Source organism: Canis aureus, chromosome 31 (assembly GCF_053574225.1).
Source record: "Canis aureus isolate CA01 chromosome 31, VMU_Caureus_v.1.0, whole genome shotgun sequence".
Classification (NCBI taxonomy): domain Eukaryota; kingdom Metazoa; phylum Chordata; class Mammalia; order Carnivora; family Canidae; genus Canis; species Canis aureus.
Genome location: NC_135641.1, coordinates 40,623,915 through 40,643,479, shown reverse-complemented (window position 1 = coordinate 40,643,479; position 19,565 = coordinate 40,623,915). Strand labels below are relative to the sequence as shown.

Here is a 19,565-nt window from a genome sequence, read left to right as displayed (position 1 = left end):
TGGATTTGCAGGGAAGACTGAGAAGTGACCACCAAAGGTGGTATAAAACTTCACCTATAAGTTCTTAGAGGTAGAAATCCAACACATCAAATATTTCCTCTGCTCCACGTGCCATTGCCATGTGTTTATTATGCCATTTATTTCTTCACCCAGAGACTGTAGGGGCATGTGTGCACTTGCACATGGGTGTGTGTGTGTGTGTGTGTGTGTGTATATGGGGGGGGGCGGAGATTGAGAGAGAGAGAGATCTTAGTTGTACAGTGGAGGAAACCAAGCTTCCTGATATTAAAATGACTTGTTGAAGGTGAAAGAGCTGGTAAGGGCAGAGCTGTAGCACAGATCCCCAGAGTTTCTATCTGTCCAATGTACTCTGCAATTGTATATATTGTTCCCAAAGTTGTGTAGAATCGGATCAGTATGTGTAGTGGAGAACCTTCTCAAGGTCGCCTCCATTTTCAGGGCTGTGCCCCTCAGCAACAAAATTTAACATAAATCTGAGTGGACTAGCAACTGGAAAACTTCTATTTCTTCAAAACATTGTCATTTCTACCGATGGACAATAATCCGGTTCCCTAGAGATGAGGTGAAATCAAGATAAATTTCCCAGTGCAGATCAAACTTATTTAAATTTTCCTTATGAGTTTTCTTTGGAGGTATTTTACTATCGCCGCTCACAATTAAATGTTCCAGTGGCACATAGTCATCTGATGCAATTAAGTACGTCTTTTGAGGGAAGCTATTTTGTAATAAATGCCTCATAGTAAAGAATATTCTGAGGATAGAATCAATGATGTTAGTAAGGACTAGGTTTGAGTTTCACTAGTGTTATAGTTGCAGCTTTTAAAGTTATTCATTAGATCAAGAATTTTACAAGATCTTTTATATATAGCAGACATAAAACCAATTACACCGTGGATCACTTTATGTATTCCTAATAATGTGGAGCCAGTCTTTTGTTTTCAATTTCAGTTGGCCTCATGAGAGACAGTTTCAATATTCATTTCAAATCAGGAATAGCAAATCTATCTCTATTGTGATTCTTCTGCAACGTCATGCTATTACTTAAGGAAAACCAATTAATAAGTATTTATTGAGCACCTACTGTATGCCCGACTTTGCACAACAGTCAGTTACAATACAAGAAAAAGTGAAACAGCGGTCCTTAGTTATAAAGGCTTGGGTGTCTTCTAGTCCACCCTCCCATGTACAGCCAGCCTCTGTAGGTCTCTGACATGATCTGCCAAAGCTCAAGTGCATCCTCTAATATTCTCATTAATAATGGCAGCACTGAGGCACCTGGGGGGCTCAGTGTTTGAACATCTGCCTTCAGCTCAGGTCATGATCCCGGGATCCTGGGATCGAGTCCCGCATTGGGCTCCCTGCATGGAGCCTGCTTCTCCCTCTGCATGTGTCTCTGCCTCTCTTTGTGTCTCTCATGAATAAATAAATAAAATCTTTTAAAAAAAATGATGGCAAGCACTTATATACCACTTACTGCATATACTTGGGTGTACTAGGTATACACTTACTCCTGCACACTTCACAGTAGTAGTTCATTTAATCCTCTCCAGAACCCTATAAAATAGATAATTTAATAGCACAGAAATCTGAAGCACAAGGAATTTGAGAAACTTGACCCAGATCAAAGCTACTGAGTGCTGGAGCTAAGCTTTGACCTAGGCAGTCCCACTAGGTATCAATGTACTTAACATATACTCAGGTATCTGAGCTGGAAGCTTTAATGTAATCCAGGGGGTTAGCAGGTGAGTGTCTGAATAGGGGGAGGCAGTATGAATGAGAAAGACGAGCAATGAGGAAACACATCAAGAATCAGCTAATTAAAGACAAAGTCAGGATTATTTATCTAAATGAACCTATTTGTGTTTTAAAATGTATTAATCTGAACACTATCTATCTGGGGGAAAAGGAATCAACACATTATCAAGTCAGAGCTAGGGTGACCATATCTTATGGTTCAAAACAGGACATTTTGGAGAGTAAAAATGGTGCTATTAATAAACACACCAGAATAACATGCATTCTGGTATAACTATGGAACCATAATGGAAAAAGAATACCAATGGTCACTCTACTCCCAGCCACCAAAAGAGGTACTTTTGCCATACTCTTGGTAGACACTGCACATCCTAGTTTCCAGTTTTGAATGAAGATAATCCTGGGTGGGGGAGGATATATTCAGGTTCTGATATATACTTCTCAGGCTCCTTCCTTGTGGATTCTTTCCAAGGACCAGTTTCCCACCCGCCTACTCTCCCTTGGCCCATGCATGACACCCAAGTCAGTGTAACCATTCAGTCGTGTAGAAGAAAAAGGATTGATTTCATTGATACATCTGGTGTCGTCTTTGATTGTTTGCTCATTTCTGATTGCTGCCTTGCAGTTGCTCCGTTCCGCTGCTGATTGGTCGGCTGGTATAAAGTACCATGAAGAGTCCATCCACACTGCTTACATCAACGTGATAGAGAACAGCAAACACTATATCTATATAGAAGTAAGTCCTGTTTGTGTAAATTACTGTGACACCCTGCCTTCCCATAGATAGCTTACAGAGACCACAGGGCCCCCCAAACCAGGGTCTGCTGCATTAATCAGCATATGTGGAGCCATGAATTCAAGTCATCTGAACTTTTACCTCTCCAGCATACCTGACATTCACTGTGAATTTTCATTAACTCGGGATTCCAGTAGGAGTCCCTCAAGTTCTTGTTATTAAAGTGTGTCAACTCACTATAATATTATTAGTCAAAAATACTATAGCACGGGTGAGTTTTTATGTGTCTTGAGTGAGACGGTTTAAACGTGAGGCATATGCTGCTTCAGGAGAGCACACACCAAGGTAAGTGGCTAATATAGGGCCACTGGATGCCTTTGGTTTGGCAATATTGGAATAAGCAACATATAGAAAGGGAAGATGTGAGAACATCAATCCTGTATGAACCATTGTTCATTTTAAAGCTTTGTCAGATCCCAGAGTTTGTGTTCAGAGAATAGGAGAAAACCTAGGGACACTGTGTTTAGTTTGGGAACCTGAATTGTACTTTAAAGTAGATATAAAGCTAGCTCAGGGCATATGGAAAATTCAGAAAAAAAAATTAAAAGTCATGTAATGACTTCTTTATTTTCATCCTGTCTTTCCCATCAAATTTTTTTTAATGTGTGGAGGGAGATGGGTTTCCTGGAGAAAACCATCCTAGCCCTGTATTCCTTCCCCTTGAATCTGGCCCTCTCCACTTCCAGGCAGTGACTATTCACAGAGGGCAGGTAGGAAGGAATTAGAGCTTTATGTATTTCACAGACCTAGAGAAAGAGAAGCTGAGTTTTAAAGTTAGCAGGCTAGGTGCAACACAGTATCCTGGATGGGACGATGCCACAGAAAAAGGACTTTGAGGATCAAAGTCTGGAGCTTTGTAGTACTAATACAATTAGTATTGATAATTTCGTCAATTATACCATCACTATATAAGATGTTAATGGCTGCTTCATGCATTACCCAGAAACCTTTTGCTTTATCTCTTTTTAGTAGCATTAAGTCAGGTGTTTTTTTGTTTTTTTTAAATTAGTGTTACCACAGTCCTAGATGAGGTCCATGATGCCATGTGGATACACATGGCTGTGGACACAAACCTGGTTGTTACACCTCTAGCCAAGGTAAGTGGTTGGCATGTACCCCACTCGCCCCCAAAAGGGAGAACAGGCCCTGACATGTGGCCAGCGAGTGTTTACAGCTGCTGAGGAATGCTAAGCTGCTCTGTAATACGAATTCAGAAAAACAAACATGTTTTGGTTGCCGCTGAAATTTTTATTGTTCAATGCCTTAAAGAAGAACATTCTCAGATGAGTTCCCACACAATGTCTTCTGATAAGTTTGTCTTAAGGAGGCAGTTTAAAGATTTATACATCGAAGTATAAAAACATGTAAACTAGTAAAAATTATGATGTCACAAAGGGATGATAATTCTAGTTTGAGGCATTGCTTATATGTCTCTTAAGGATGATTAGCAAAGATTGCTTATGATGATTATACTTATAAATTACAGGTGTATTATAACTACGTATATAAGTATGTAGTAGCGATCATATTTGTACCTAATGACTAACATTTCTTTATGTTAGTCATTAAATCTTTCATAGCATTAGGATAATAATGTTTACCGGGTTTTTTGGTAAGAATTTTAAAGACTGTTTTACAGGTAAATGAATAGTAAGGTTACTTAGAGAAAAAAAATGAAAAAAATTCTTCTTCTGGTTTATTGATGTATTTATATGTAGGAAACATACTTGTGAAAGGGATTTGAAGCTACTTAAAATAGGAATTTGAAAATAAGTGACCCAAACAGATGAGGCAAGGCAAAAGCAGAGACTAGGAAACAATAGAGAATGGGTGGAAAAAATTCAACCAGGATTCTACTGTCTACCTGGTTAGAAAGGTCAACTTAGCATGAGACAGAAAGTTTACCAACATAGGATTTTAAATCATGAGCATGTACACAAGTCACGGATCTGTAAACCTAGTGTCCCTATTGATTAAATTTGGAATGTTCCCACCTTTCTAACGTGCAAGCTACAAAGAATTCACATGATGAAATAATAGTGTAGCCTCCCCCTGGACTAAGATATTATATGTGATCTTACCCAGAAATACACGAGACCCAGAGTCTGTGTCATTTACTTTCCTAAATGCTTTTAGGACTAAGAACATGTCTGCTACGTGACACATTTTTCTTTAAAATATCAGTGTAGTGTTTGTTATAGAGCACACTCTCCATGTATACACACACTGCCAAGATAAGAAAGACTTACATGATCTCTCTATTTCTTACAGAACCAGTTTTTCATAAGTTGTGCTGATGACAAAGTTGTATTCAACAAGATAGGTGATGCCATTGCTCAGAGGATACTGAAAGCTCACAGGTAAGGCTTTGGCGTGCTGGTAGGGGTGGTTACTGCAGCTGTTCTCGTATTTCCTGCTGAAATGACTTTTGAAAGCCCATTTTAAAATACTGTCTTTTCCTAGCAGGCATAAATCGGGTTCAGCTAGCAGTAGGTTATTGGTTCCTTAAGTCTGATTTCGGTTCCTGAGAATTTTGAGTCCCATTTTTGAAGCAATCTGAATTCTTTCAGGGCACAGTCATTTTTTCCTGGCCGGTCTCTTTCCCACGCCGTTAGATCGTGGTTTGATTTATTTAGTGGCAGACAGTGAGCTGTGTTCACTTAAAAATCAAAGCAAAATAGTCATCATATTTTTCCGTGAGTTATATTTAAACTCTTGTTACCCTCCATCTTCTTTCTTCAGCTCCTGGGATTATTTATTCCAATAAAAATGTTGTTAAAATGTAATTCACATACCATGCAATCCACCCACTTTTAAAGTGTATAATTAAGTGCTTTTTAGTATATTCTCAGAGTTGTGCGACTGTACCTCATCAGTTTTAGAACATTTTCATCATCCCAGAAAGAAACCCTGTGTCCCTACCCACTTCCCCTTGCTTTAATCCTCTTGCAAACACTAACCTACTTTCTTTCCCTGTAGATTTGCCTAGTCTGGGCATTTCATATAAATGGGATCATACAGTAGGTGGTCTTTGGTGACTGACTTCTTTCATTTAACACAGATGAGTTTCCAAGACTCATCTGTGTTATAGGATATTATCAGTATTTCATTTATATTTATTGCCAGGTAATATTCCATTTTCTGGACATGCTATATTCTGTTTATCCATGCATCAGTTGGTAGATATTGGGGATTTTTCCACTCTTCGGCTATTATGATTAATGCTGCTATAAATATTCTGTATTAGTTTTTGTGCAGACATATTTTTATTAGTCTAGAAGTAGAATTGCAGCGTTATATGGTAATTCTATGTTTAACGTTTTGAGAAGCTGCCAGAATGCTTTCAAAAACAGCTACAGTATTTTACATTCCCATGGTCTATTCTCTGTCATCATTGCCAATACTTATAATTATCTCTCTTTTTGATTATTGCCATCCTAATAGATGTGAAATGATATCTCACTGTGGTTCGGATTTCAGTTTCCCTAATGACTAATGATGTTGAGTATTTTTGTTGTTGTTGTTTATTGGCCATTTCATGTATTATCTCTGGAGAAATATATATTCTTGTCCATATTTTAATTAGGTTGTCTTTTCGTTGAATTGTAAGAGTTCTTTATATATTCTAGATACAAGGATCATATCAGATTTAAGATTTGCAAATATTTTCTCCTATTCAGGGTGTTTTATACTTTCTTGATAATCTCTTTTGAAAGACAAAAATTTTTAATTTTGATAAAGTCCAGTTTATTTTTTTCTTTTATCGCATCTGCTCTGGTTCTGTAGCTACAAAATCACTGCCTAATCCAAGATGGTGAAGATGTACACCTCTTTTCCTGTAAGAATTTTATGGTTTTAGTCCTTACACTTAGGTCTTTGATTCATTTTAAGTTATTTATCAGACATGGTGCAAGATAGCAATCCCACTTCATTCTTCTACATGGGGATATATAGTTGTTCCAGCACCATTTGTTGAAAAGACAGTTCTCTCCCCACTGAGTTGTCCTGGTACCCAGACTACTTCTTTTTTCTTTCTTTTTTTTTTTTCTTAAGATTTTGTGTATTTATTCATGAGAGAGAGAGAGAAGCAGGCTCCATGCAGGGAGCCTGATGTGGGATTCGATCCCAGGACTCTAGGATCATGCCCTGGGCTGAAGGCAGGCACTAAACTGCTGAGCCACTCAGGGATCCCCAATTTTGCATATTATTCCTACTAATCTTTTCCTTTTTTTCCTTGCCCCCCCTTTTAAATTTAAATTCAACTTGCTAACATATAGTATCACACCCAGTGCTCATCCCATCAAGTGCCCTCCTCAGTGCCTGTCACCCAGTCATCTCATACTCCCACCTACCTCCCCTTCTGCAACCCTTTGTTTCCCAGAGTTAGGAGTCTCTCATGGTTTGCCAGACTACTTCTTTTTATGGCTGATTTTAGCTCTGTATAAAAGCAACAAAACAAATAAACAACACCATTACATTTTATTCCTTCAATTCATTGAACACATGCAATGGAGAGTGTTAAATATATGCACATTTTGGAGATTAAAACATCATTTTACTTCCAGTGTCACATGGAACTTTAACATCTTTTTTTCCCACATAATATATAGGGATTTTTAGACCTAAGAACATTTTACAATAGTAATCACCAGTATTTTATATGATTTATAGTTTATAGACTCTTACTGAATCTTCACAACTACTCTTGAAAGTAGACCATTCAGTCCTTGTGGTTGTTACTGTTATTATTGTCATTGCTGTCTCCATTTGTAGAGTTAAAAACTAAGATTCAAGAGGTGATGTGACTTGACTAAGCCCCTAACAGCAATAGGCAAAAATAGCTTTGAGACTTCCAACCCAATGCCTCTCCCCAGGCCCCATAACTTCAAGATTGAAGAGTCCTTCAGCATTAGCACAAATTGAGACAAGGAGGTTGGGCCTTTGTTGTCCTCTCCTCCCATTAACCAGTCATCAGGTATAGGCTGACTTGAGGAATTGAGCATGACCTTGGGTGAGGCAGGTCCCTTTGACCAAGGAGGGTAAATCCTGGAGATCTTCACTGTGAGTAGTCAGCAGCCAATACTCTCAGTGGGAAGGTAATGGCTGTCTTAAGCCCACGGGGAGGGCATTTAGGCAGCACACCGCAGTGCCCACCATATCCTGCAAGGTGTACAGTGGATCTCACCCTTTACTACACATCAAAATCACCACTGGACTTTTTTTTTTCTAATTTACTTATTTATTATTTTAGAGAGAGTACAAAGTAGAGGAGGGGCCAGGATAGAGGGAGAGAGAGAGTCTTAAGCAGTCTCCATGCCCAGTGTGGAGCCCGACACAGGACTCGATCCCACGACCCTGAGATCATGAGTTGAGCCAAAATCAAGATTCATACACTTAACCAACTGAGCCATCCAGGCACCTCTCACCATTGGACTTTTATAAAAATCCAGAGAGCTGGACTCAATCCAGACTTGCAGAGTCAGAATTTCCTGGAGTGGGGCCCAGGCACTTATGTTTCATAATGGTCCACAGGTAACTCCAGGGCACAGTCAGGACTACTTAGGACTCACCTAGAAGAGCAGGTGTGGCCATAGGCACTAATGGTGATCTGTGCTTTTACAGGTGACCTCTATCTTTGGTCTTCTCACAATCTTTTTTTCAAGAAAGTTACCACACGATCTGTTTCTGAGATGACTTAAAAACAGTCTTGGGTACAGTTAAATATACACCTACCCACAACGATTTCTTGTGTTATGTCAGTCTCTCAATTCTGTGGGTCAATTTGTGTCTAATTTACAAAATTAAAGTGTCTTTCTGCCAACTCTTGCATTTCATTGATGCAGGAGTTTCCACTTTATCTATAAAGCACATTTGACAAAAGAGAAAGATATTTTTTCATGAAACTGAAATAAGTTGCAGAAATCCATTAGGCTGACAAATGAACGCACTGGTTGGAGTGGTGAATGGTGAATATTGTAACCGTGATCAGCTAATGAGAGTAGGAGGAGTCTTAGCTTCCCTCATCCGAGTTATTAGTCCCCTGTATACATATATTAGTAAGTACCCGTAAGATTTGTTTTTAAAGGGTTTGGGAGCCTGAAAGAACACTTTTCTTCAGCATATTCATTTGTCTTTAAAAATCTGGACTTCTGGGCAGCCCAAGTGGCTCAGTGGTTTAGCACTGCCTTCAGCCCAGGGCGTGATCCTGGAGACCCGGGATCGAGTCTCACGTCAGGCTCCCTGCATGGAGCCTGCTTCTCCCTCTGCCTGGGTCTCTGCCTCTCTCTCTCTCTCTCTCTCTCTCTGTCTCTCATGAGTAAATAAATCTTAAAAAAAATCTGGACTTCTTCTGAGGTCATAGTATTTCAGGGCTGAAGGAACTTTAAGATATTTTCTGATTGAACATTTCCCAGCAATCCTATGAGCTGCTCCTGAAAGGAAAAGGGATCGGTGATGAGAGAGCACCGTAGGGTAGCATCTGCTGCAGACTGTGTCTCACACTTGGAAGTTCACAGAGCCCATTAAAGATGCAATTTGAAGCCTACTTTGTAGAAAATGGGAAATGAGCCCATTGAATTTCAAATTAACTGTGTTATTTAGCTCTGATCTCTCAATCGTCTCCCTTTCTTTGATAGTCACATTTCAAAGGGCGTGTGTATTATACATAAAACTTTTCATGGATACACGCATGTACCCTGGAAATATATTTCACATGTTCCCCCTTCTCTGAACCTTAACATTATAATTGTTCATCTCCTGGGTTAATTGGAACTGTAAAATAGATTTTCATTTACCAGTTTCAAGCCTGTGGGTTCATATTCTTAGGAAAGGGAGAGGTGGAACTTCGAGCCTGTCTGCAGTGCTCCCCTCGCCCTTTCACCGAGGGCCATGGCGTGCCATGCCCAAGTTCACCCCCCTCTTCCTTCATTGACTTCTCTGTGCTTTGCTCTCTGAGACTCAGAACTTCCCTGCCAATGTCACGTGCCTGGCAACAAATATAATTCTGGCTGTTGGAAAAAGAATAGAATATAGCACAAAGCAGATGGAGGGAAATGACAGTCAGCATTCAGCCAGGCCTGACCAAGGAACACAGGCTCTCTTCCAGATCCCTCCCACCTTGGAAAGATCCGAGTCTCTTGATTGCCAACTCCCTCTACTGGGCTGAGACTTTATTTTTCTCGCCAGTGCTGGAATCCAGGGAACACCAATCCTCTGAAGTGAGTTCTCTGCTTTCCTCACTTCCTCCTGGTTCCTTCTCCGCAGCCATCATTCTTTGCAGAAACAGAAAGACTTCATGCTCTGATCCATGACCTAGGGCCTCAGAACATTGTTCATCCCATGACAAACCGAGAGTGGCTGTGGGAATCTCTGCAGAAAACAAAAGGTCTCCTCTACTAAGTACAACTCTCCTGGAGTTGAGACCAGCTCCCAACCCGCTGGAAGTCCGTCTTTGGCAACTCAAATCTGACAGATCAGTGGGAAGAAATCAACTGGTTTATACCATGTTTGAATAAGCCAAGAGAAAGAGTTCAAACTGACTGATCCAGGTAGAAATTTTGAAACAGAGCGTGCCATGAATAAATGGTCTCTGAGGATGAAACAGGTTTGCTCCTGGAAATTTGACATGCATAACGCTGCTGCCTTGGTAAACAGGAAGTGAGAGAGTGCATTTTGCACGATTATCAACACAGAGTTGACACATGCAATGAAAATAGGCAGTTGATTTAATGCCTCTGTATTTTAATATTAAATTTCATTGAAAAATACACAATTTTGAAAATGGCTCAAATTCTTCCTGCTTTCTGTAACTGTAGAACCATGCCAGACAGTGCTTGCAGTTCGCCCAGGGGTGCGTGGCGTGGGGAGCACTCCTCTGGGGAATCTAGAATAATTTGGGGAGCAGGTGTCTGGAGACTTGGGTTCTTTCCAGCTCAGTTATCTATGGGTATGTGGGGACACCTGGGGGGGCTCAGCAGTTGAGCGACTGCCTTTGGCTCAAGGTGTGACCCCGGGGTCCTGAGATCGAGTTCCACATTGGGCTCCCCACAGGGAGCCTGCTTCTCCCTCTGCCTGTGTCTCTGCCTTTCATGAATAAATAAATAAATCTTAAAAAAAAAAAGATTTTATAGGTATGTGACCTTTCCAGCCTATCAGTTCCCCTTTCACTCTGTTTTCTCTAACAAAGAAAATAATACCTATTGTATCTAGCTCATATGAATGAATGTGAAGGCAATTTAAAAACCATTACAGGTCAGTTTACATAAGAAATTATAATGTTATTTTCAGGAAATTCATCTTCTGGAAATAAAGAGCTGACTGTAAATTTGAGCAAGGGTAAAGAAGCGCCATACTCAGATCAGCTATTTCAGAATTAACATTTATGATAGAAACAAATGTTTTAAATAAAGAGATGTTTAGCTGCCTTATTTTATTTTTTTTCAGCTGCCTTATTTTAAATTATTAGATGGCTACTGCAGTATCCATGAAGCTTCCTTTGGTTTCCAGCACAGGTGCTTGTTCATCCTGTGACAAATAGAAACACGTTATTAAAACATTGTCCAGAGGTGTCCTGCCAGAAATCCATAGCTGCCCACTCCTCCTGGGAATAAGTTTTTGGATTCCTTATTATTGATTTGATAAGCCTCTCCTCTGCCAAATGTCAAATAAAATAGAAGGTATTCTCTAGCATAAAACAAATTCAGTTTTGCTTTATTTTGTTTTAATTTTAGGTACTATTTCCTTTTTAATTCGTTGAAGGTGTACAGGCTTTCTCATTGAAATCAGTGGTTGTAAACCGCATAATCATGTTACCAAGTAGTTTCTGAGCCTTTCCACATCTGAGGTGCTTTACATGCAATAGCTTATTTACTTCACACACCTACCTTATGAAGTGGGTGCATAATTTCTCCCATTCTACAGATGAGGCAGAGAAGCCCCGGGAGGTTAGGCGACCTATGTGAGTCACACAGCTCTCGATGAGTAGAACTGAGACTGAAACCATGTCTTCAGAAACTTCACCTTGTGCCCTGTACCCACTCAGCCTCAAGCTCCCCCTCATTTGCAGGGAAGTTGAAATGTTCCCATATTAAGCCTCCCAGAAATCTATGAGAGATACTTGATTTTAAAATAAATCAGATGAACATTCCGTGTTTTAAAGTAATTGCTTGGTAAGTGAGACATTCTCTGGCTTACAGAAAAGTCTGCCTCCTGTAATTACCATATCCTATAATTTGTGTACCACGCTGAAAGGACATGCTGGGTGTGTTTCAGAAGCACCCCCTTAAAGAAATTTAAACTGCAGTTGTAATAGAAAGAACAAAAAGTGTGCAGAGTAAGTAGGACAATGGCTGGATTTGTATTCTTTTTCTCGTGGGCCAACCTCCAAGCTCTGTAAGATACCTGGAGACGAGGTTATACCGGGTCAGAGATGACAAGAGATCATGGCAGCAGAACCTTTGATTTAGATCATTTAATTGCTTTTTGTTTGACTCCAAAAATTATATAAATGGGATTCTCAGGAGAGACCTGAAGATTAGCACAGGGTGGAGGACGGCAATCATTTTGTAGGATCTTATTTTAGGGTGACTAAGGGACCTGCCTGGCAAAGTTTATCAAGTCAAGAGTGAAGTCTTAGTCACATGTGCTGGACTAACCTTCAACACTCTTACATGTAAAAGCTTGTGTTTCCAAAACATAACCAATGGGGAAAAAATGACATGTGTGGGCATGCACAATGTGTATTATCCTATAATCTATAAAGTCATGTGTATCATATGCAAATTCACTGCTGAATAGGGCCAGCATTTCCAGTGGACTAGCAATGATTTTAGCCAACTCCCTCCTGTGCAGATGGGAAAGCTGAAGGCTGGAAAAGGCTACTGCACTTGAAAAGATTTGCCAAACATAAAATAGAAGGGGTTTTGTCCCAAGCCACCGAGAAGCTGCAGATCCAATTCTCGCATAGCCCATACCCCTGCAGTATAAAGTTCTCTCCACAAAACCACTCTGCCCCAACCACAGATCTTAGTTCTGGCAGCGTTCGCTGCTGCAAAATCCACAATGATAGGATTTATATCAGCTCTGGAAGTTTATAGCAATGAAATATGATCTATAAATCCCCAAGTCTCAAACAACAAAGCATCTCATCACTGGAGAAGCATGCCGAGCTCCTCAGGGGCCTTCTACAGATCCTGAGACCCCACTCTCGGCGGCCCCACTTCTCCTGACAGCACTTTCATGATCAAGGGGGGAGTGGAGGGGAGGAGCAGAGGGGTTTTCCTGAGGGAAGAGCAAGGAGGATGATGGAGAGGAAAGCCATGACCATTTAGGTGGTGAGTTAGTGCTCGGTTTTTAAAGCTACAGGCAACATTCCAGCGATCACAAAAATGGAAAGTATGAAAAGTCTCACACTCTCACCATCCTGAAAACTCACTTTTTACTTCCTTATTTCTTTTTGGTCCATATTAATACACATATATTTTCATTGAGTTATGATTTATTTCCTTTTTCTATAGCTCATCTGAATTCTGATTTCAAATCCCATTTCCACACAATAGAAGGAAATTTAATTTACTCACTTCCTGATAAATGTGGCCAAATTCAGCAATTTCTTGCTATTGGCTATTTCTGCTCTGTATGCTCTCACTCAGGCACAACCCAGCCTCTCCTCCCTTCCTCTCCCCAATACACCCCATACCCGGTAAGGATGGTCAAGGGCCCTGGACCTTTGTGAAGAGCCTCTGGCCCTCAGTGTTGGTCCCTCTTGGGCCTATGCTGGTATCTGCTTAGTGTGATGTGGGGGCCTCCGCCTTCTCCTTTCAGACCTGCCTCTCCTCTGTTGCTGCTGCATCATGAGGGCCAGGGGACCTTCTCTGGGGTTCCCTGGAAAGTGTGATTATGTCTCACACTCAGATCCTCGTGGCTCCCCTGTCCTTTTGAAAGGTGAGGGGGTGTCCTGTCCTCCCTGGAATTCTGCTTAAGAGGGGAGGAGGGCGAGTCTCGCTCTTATTTCTTTATACTCTCAGCTCAGCCAGAGGATCTCTATCTAGTTCCTCAGATCTAAGACGTTGATATCGTGTGTCATGGTTCCTTTGCGAGGGTGCCACCTAGGAGCAGCACCTGCCTCCTTCTCTGTAGTCACAGGGTGGGGGAAGAGAATGCATTTAAGGGAAAAAGTTACTGCATCAGCCTGTTGCATCTGTAATTGTCTTGTAATTGTAACTTTGGATTAGGGCCATTTTAACACAGGACCAGAAGTATTGTTGCTGGTAAGTCATCACAGTGGTCATTTATCATGGCTGCAAAATGTTCACTCTTTGAGCGGCTGTAACATTATTTAGCTAGCCATCCCCTATTACTGAACATGGATTTCCAATTTTTAGATATGATACACAGCACTGCCATAAGTTTGTGACTTTTGAAAGAAAACTTATTTTAACAAAGAGGCTGAGAATGCAATTTTATAAAATTGTTCTGAAGTGCAGTGGATGAAACAATTGCTTGCATGATGGCTTTGAACCCACTAGCTCTTATCTTGTTTTTAAGATGATAAATAATTCTGCCCATTAGGGGCTCAGGTTCTTGCCCTAAGCTAATAGCTATCATTTGCACCACCCCAATTTTATGAGGATGCAGTGTTTCAGAATCCTCGGCAGCGGAGAACTGTTGTCTTCTGGGGATTGGATCAAGGAGGGAGATTGGACAAAGTATTGTGTAGAATTTTTCTCTTCATTGGATTAAACTCAGCCAAAATTTTATGGTTTGAAATTAAAGGGCCCCCTTTTCTACAACAGTGAAAATCTAAATCCTTTCTGCTAACTTGCTGAACACAGTTTAAAAATGTCCTCATTCAGAAAATTCAAGAACTGCTGCATTATAAAAAGGCAGAGACCCTGATATGAAGCAAAGAGTCCCAAGAACAAGAAAACTGAACATTCTGATTCTTACAAAGTAAATTTGCAAGAATATTTTATCTGTGGACATAAGATCTTTATGGGCCATTTCCCAGTATCTTACATATGAGGTCTCTTTTGAGGTCATTTCTGCTCTCCTAGAACACAACAATAAAAGGGAACCACCTTTTCCAAACAGAATCACAAATACTTGATGTTTAGGTTTAAGGAGTGGTACCACTCCTAAGTGGCCTTCACGTTTCACAATTGTGAAAAAATGATTTACGTGGGTCAGCATGCATAATAAAATAGGTATTTTGAAAGAGTAAAAAATTAGAAGCAATTTAAACACCCATCAATAGAGAAACACTTTAAATATTATGGTAAGGCTGTATGTGGAATACTATATCCACTTGTTAAAAAATGGACAATGTACAGGCATATAAATAAACATAACATTCATAAATGTGTTTATAGTATTCCAACATTTGCATAGAAGAAATGGCTTAGAAATTGATAGTCTATTTCTGGAAGAACATGGAAGGTCATAGGAGTTGCCCTCAGGGAGGGAAAACAGTGCCTGAGGACAAAGGAGAGAAAGAGAATTTTATTGTCATCATATAATCCTCTAACTCTTGAATTTTGTCCTATGAGCAATATATTACCCATTAGAAAATATAAGTTAATTGGTGAGTCCTCAAAAGACTGAATATAAAATAAATATATGACCCAGCAGTGCCATCCCTGGATCAATTCCCAGGAAAACTGAAAACAGGGATGGAGGTTCTTTATGGCCAGTATCCACGGCAAGGTGATTCACAATTGCCAAGAGGTGGAAACAGCCCAGGTGCCCATCAACAGATGATTTGGATAAACAAAATGTGCCCTACACCTACAATGCAGTATTATTCAGCTACAAGAAGGGGGGAATTTCTGATACATGGATGAATCTTGAGGATGGTGAGCTAGTTGGAATAAGTCATACATGAAAGGACAAATACTGTATGATTACACTTAGGTGAAATTTCCAGAATGGCAAATTCAGAGAGACACAAAGTAGATGAGAGCTTGCTAGGGGTTGCAGGGGAGAGGCAATGCAGGAGTTACTGCTTAACTATCACAGAGTTTCTGTTGAGGGTCCTAAAAATATTTTAGAGCTAGATACCATGATGGTTTACAACACGTGAATTAATACCACCAAACAAGTACTCTTAAAAATGGTGAAAATGGCAAATTTTGTGTTATATATACTTTACCACAATAAAAATTCAACTAAAATGTAATTTAAACTAAAACTCATTTTGCAGCTTACTCTCTTCTCTACCAGAAGCTTCTCAGAAACAAGCATTCTTCCCACCTGACCCCCTTCTCCCTAAGCAGATAGTACAGCATGCAGACTGTGTGCAAAGATTCTCTGTTGGGCACTGACCCCAAAATAGAAAGATATGTGGACATACGTCCTGTGTTTCAAAAGAGCTTATCATGTAGCCTAGGGAGCAGATCAGTGTGTCACTATCGTGTAAGGCAGAAAGAATGTTTCTTGCCACCAGCATGCAGAGGCAGGAGCAAACCAGCTTTGCATCCCTGCCCCATGCCACTAGCATGCAGAGGCAGGACCAAACCAGCTTTGACTAGAAGAGTCAGCATGGCTTGACCAAGGCAGGTGCCTCTTAGCTGCCCTGGAAGGAGAAGTAGGATTCTGCGAGCAGAAAGGGGTATTCCAGACCCAGAGGGCAGATGAGCCAACCTTCCTTAGCAGGGCAGTTGTCTGGCACTGGGCTGTGGGTGTGGGAAGATCCTATGGGAAGGCAATTCTAGAAAGGTAGTTGAGGCCAGGTGGTGTCCATTTTTAAGTGTCTGGTTTAACTCACTTGGACTTTTAAATACTGGCGATGGGGGGAGAGCTTAGCCATTCTCTCTGTTCTTCTTTCCCACTATCTTGTTTACCATTTAAGGATGTGAGCCTCTTACCCCTATCAGGCGGAGAACTTGAAGAGTTTACATTTTTTCAAAATTCGGTTTTCCAACTCAAACTATGTTTGCCATCTAGTGATTAATCCATGCCATTGCAATGACCGAATTCCGATGCCTTCCTTGTTCCTCAGCACCGCAGTTAGGCTCACGGGCTCCAGACTCTGTCGTGCTGGCCATCACTTCTGCCTTGATACGAACGACCTTGGCGTCCTGACACGTTGTCGTGCAATCTGACCCCTCGGAGGGGAGTAATAGTCCCATGAAAGAAAAATGTAGTTGCTTGGAAGAAAAATGATCCTTAGAAATTAAGTATTAAGAAAAGTTTAAGTAGCAGCATCTTTGTGTGACTATGGATCTCCCAGATACATGGACCCCATGGGTAGCACAGGCATTTCCAGCCTTCACTTCTTCCCGTGTTTCCTATACATGAGACAAGCAAGGACTTTAACAGCTTTGCCTGCAACTAGTGACACCTATCTGAACACAGTTCTCCACAAATTTTTTACTTTCTGAATGAAGATCCAAGTAAGTAGCCCCACCGCCTTCTTTCATTTGTTACATCATTGAGCAGCAAAGGCTCCTCGAAGGCTTTTCTTTCAAAGGTTGTCCTCAGTCAGTTGGAACGGTAGGCCAAGAAAGGTTGAGTTGTATATGCAGAGGAATTAAACAATCATGTGTCACTCAAATTTCTTGAAGGGCCCAGGATAACATTTTGTAGCAGAACCAGTTTTCTAAGCAGTGATCATTTCTGCATTGGAAAGTATGCTGGGACCAGTGTGTCTTCTGCCCCTGAGATCGAGGCTGTGGGGACTCATCGCCTCAACCATCATTAACTGAATGCCTGCTGTTTGCTGGGCTCTGAGCAAGATACTAATGGATATAACTTGTTATTCGTTAAATTCTCATGATGACATCTTTTTCAAAATTTTGTTACAGCCCCCTCCCCCACCTCCCTGAGATCCATGCATGGGTTCTTACCGTGGATTTCGTCCTAGGAAACATCATGCTGTAGAGAGATAGTGAGTAGAGTTCCCACTCTGCTGCCAAGTTCAGCTTATTTTTTAGGTTATTGTGAACTGTTGCCTGGATAACAGCTTCCGGTCTCCAATCCAACAGCACCTTCCAAGCCCTGAAGTGGGATAGGACGTATTGTAGAAAGCCATTAGCTCAATCTCTAAAACCACGTGAACGGCTTAGCTATCATTTTTTGGTGAATGGCTCTGCATCTGACTTTTGTAGGGAAGGCCAGAGATACCGGGTGTATGTTGTGATACCACTGCTGCCAGGATTTGAAGGAGACATTTCAACCGGTGGAGGAAATGCTCTGCAGGCAATAATGCACTTCAACTACAGGTGCCAACGTTTTAAAGTTGTCTCTTTTCAGCTTTTTATCAGTCACGCACGTAAGCTGGTGAAAGGAATGGAAATGTTTCTCCACATCTATTCAGGAAGGTTGAACAGATGAACACTTTATTTTACTTTTGAATCTTGGCCTATTTACTAGTTGATAAAATTCAAATATATATACATATATATAGTATATATGTATACTTATATGTAATATTGATGTAAAAACTATCTTTAAGCTACCATGTAGTTATGAGCTTTCCATATTCTTTGAAGAAAAAATTTAAATGCTTAAAGTAGTATGATTTCTATGTGTTTGGTTATGATTCTTTAGGTGGCAAGGTTTTCAACAAGGTTGGTAATGATGGCCTTTGCCAGTAAATGAAGTATGAACGTCCTTTCCCATCTCCTGGAATTTTAATTCTGCTTTCTCTGCCATATCTTTGCTAAAATTTTAAGGAAAGTATTAAATCCTATTCTCAATATTCTAAAAGGAGAATGGCCATATTTACTCAGAAAGACCCATGAAGCTTCAGACTTGGCCAGCAGGGCATTATGAAGGGGGTTGGGAGGTATGTCTCATAAGCAGACAGAGAGGTGGCGTAGAAAATGATGGAAAGGTACCCTTATCGTTCTCTCTGGGAAAGAGAATGGCAGTGAAGAGGTAAGTGGACAGGTCTGGGTAGGAACCCCAGCTCCCAAGAACAAGATCTGTGACCTGAGATACGAAAGAGCCCTGCTCAGGGTCATACTTGTTTTAAGCCCAAGAAAAGACTAGAACCTTGATATTTTCTTTTAATAGCCCTAGTCTTTTAGAACCACCTGTAGCTTCCCACCTTTCTAATCAAACTCTTTTGTGGGGGGAGACCAGTGAGAGCTTACACAGAACCTCCAATGTGTAAAGCAGATAAGGCTTCAGGCCCTTGGTCAAATTGTGAGTAGGGGCGTAGATGCCCTCCTGCCTCTCGCCCCACGAGTACCCCTTGGAGGATGCGAGGGTCTAGTGGGAACAATTTGTAGGCACCATTGTGTGGGGGTGTCCTTTTTTTTTTAATCCCCTCATTTCTTACTGACTTTTTGGGGTATACCCATCTGCCAAAATCTCAAGTAAAGACTTTTTTTTTTTAGTTTCTTCAGGGTAATTTTGCCTGGTTACAGTATGAGAAAACTTTATGTTTTGGTCTATATGCTTTGATTGAAGATTTGCCCATTTCTAATATTATCTGATTTATAACACGACAAACAAAGCTTTTCGTGTATTTAAGGCGCTGACATAATGTTTAATTGGATTTCATCCACTTCGTTTGCCATTCTAATATTATTTTTGGAATATTGTCAATTGTAATTATTTTCGATGACTATTTCCTTGGGTTTGAACCAGCTGAATGAAATAACATCCTTGGCTTTTGTTCAACTAAAACTCTAACCTTTTATTATGCAAAAACATCTCTATTTGCTGGCATCATCTTTAAGAATATCAGTATTTCCCAGGCGTAACTGTATTTTTAATTACTTTCACAGAGCAAGCAGATGGAGCATAGAATTTTTTGGGTTTTGTCAGTCTTTATAATTCATTGACTGTTATCGGAGTTGTGAGAAACAAAATCATTAGCAGAGTCAGTTATTTGAGACTGTTTTTCACTTTCAAGGCATTTGCCGACTTTACAGAGACAGCCTCAGTATATAGTTTAATTCTGAAATTATTCTGCTAAGTGTTTGCCCTTTTCAACACCTCTGAAAGTAGCGTGAGTCTGTAAGTGTTCTCATCTATTGAGGTATTC

General features: G+C 40.5%; 1 protein-coding gene across 8 annotated transcripts in view; it reads left to right on the top strand.

Annotated features, from left to right (window-relative positions):
* The window catches only part of PLD1 (phospholipase D1), a 204,572-nt gene that overhangs the window by 150,463 nt on the left and 34,544 nt on the right, over positions 1-19,565 (top strand). For all 8 annotated transcript variants that reach the window (XM_077880343.1, XM_077880346.1, XM_077880345.1 and 5 more), the window contains 3 exons: positions 2,402-2,512; positions 4,844-4,932; positions 17,677-17,790. In XM_077880343.1, the coding sequence (XP_077736469.1) occupies positions 2,402-2,512; positions 4,844-4,932; positions 17,677-17,790 (314 nt within the window). The remainder of the gene's footprint in view (positions 1-2,401; positions 2,513-4,843; positions 4,933-17,676; positions 17,791-19,565) is intronic.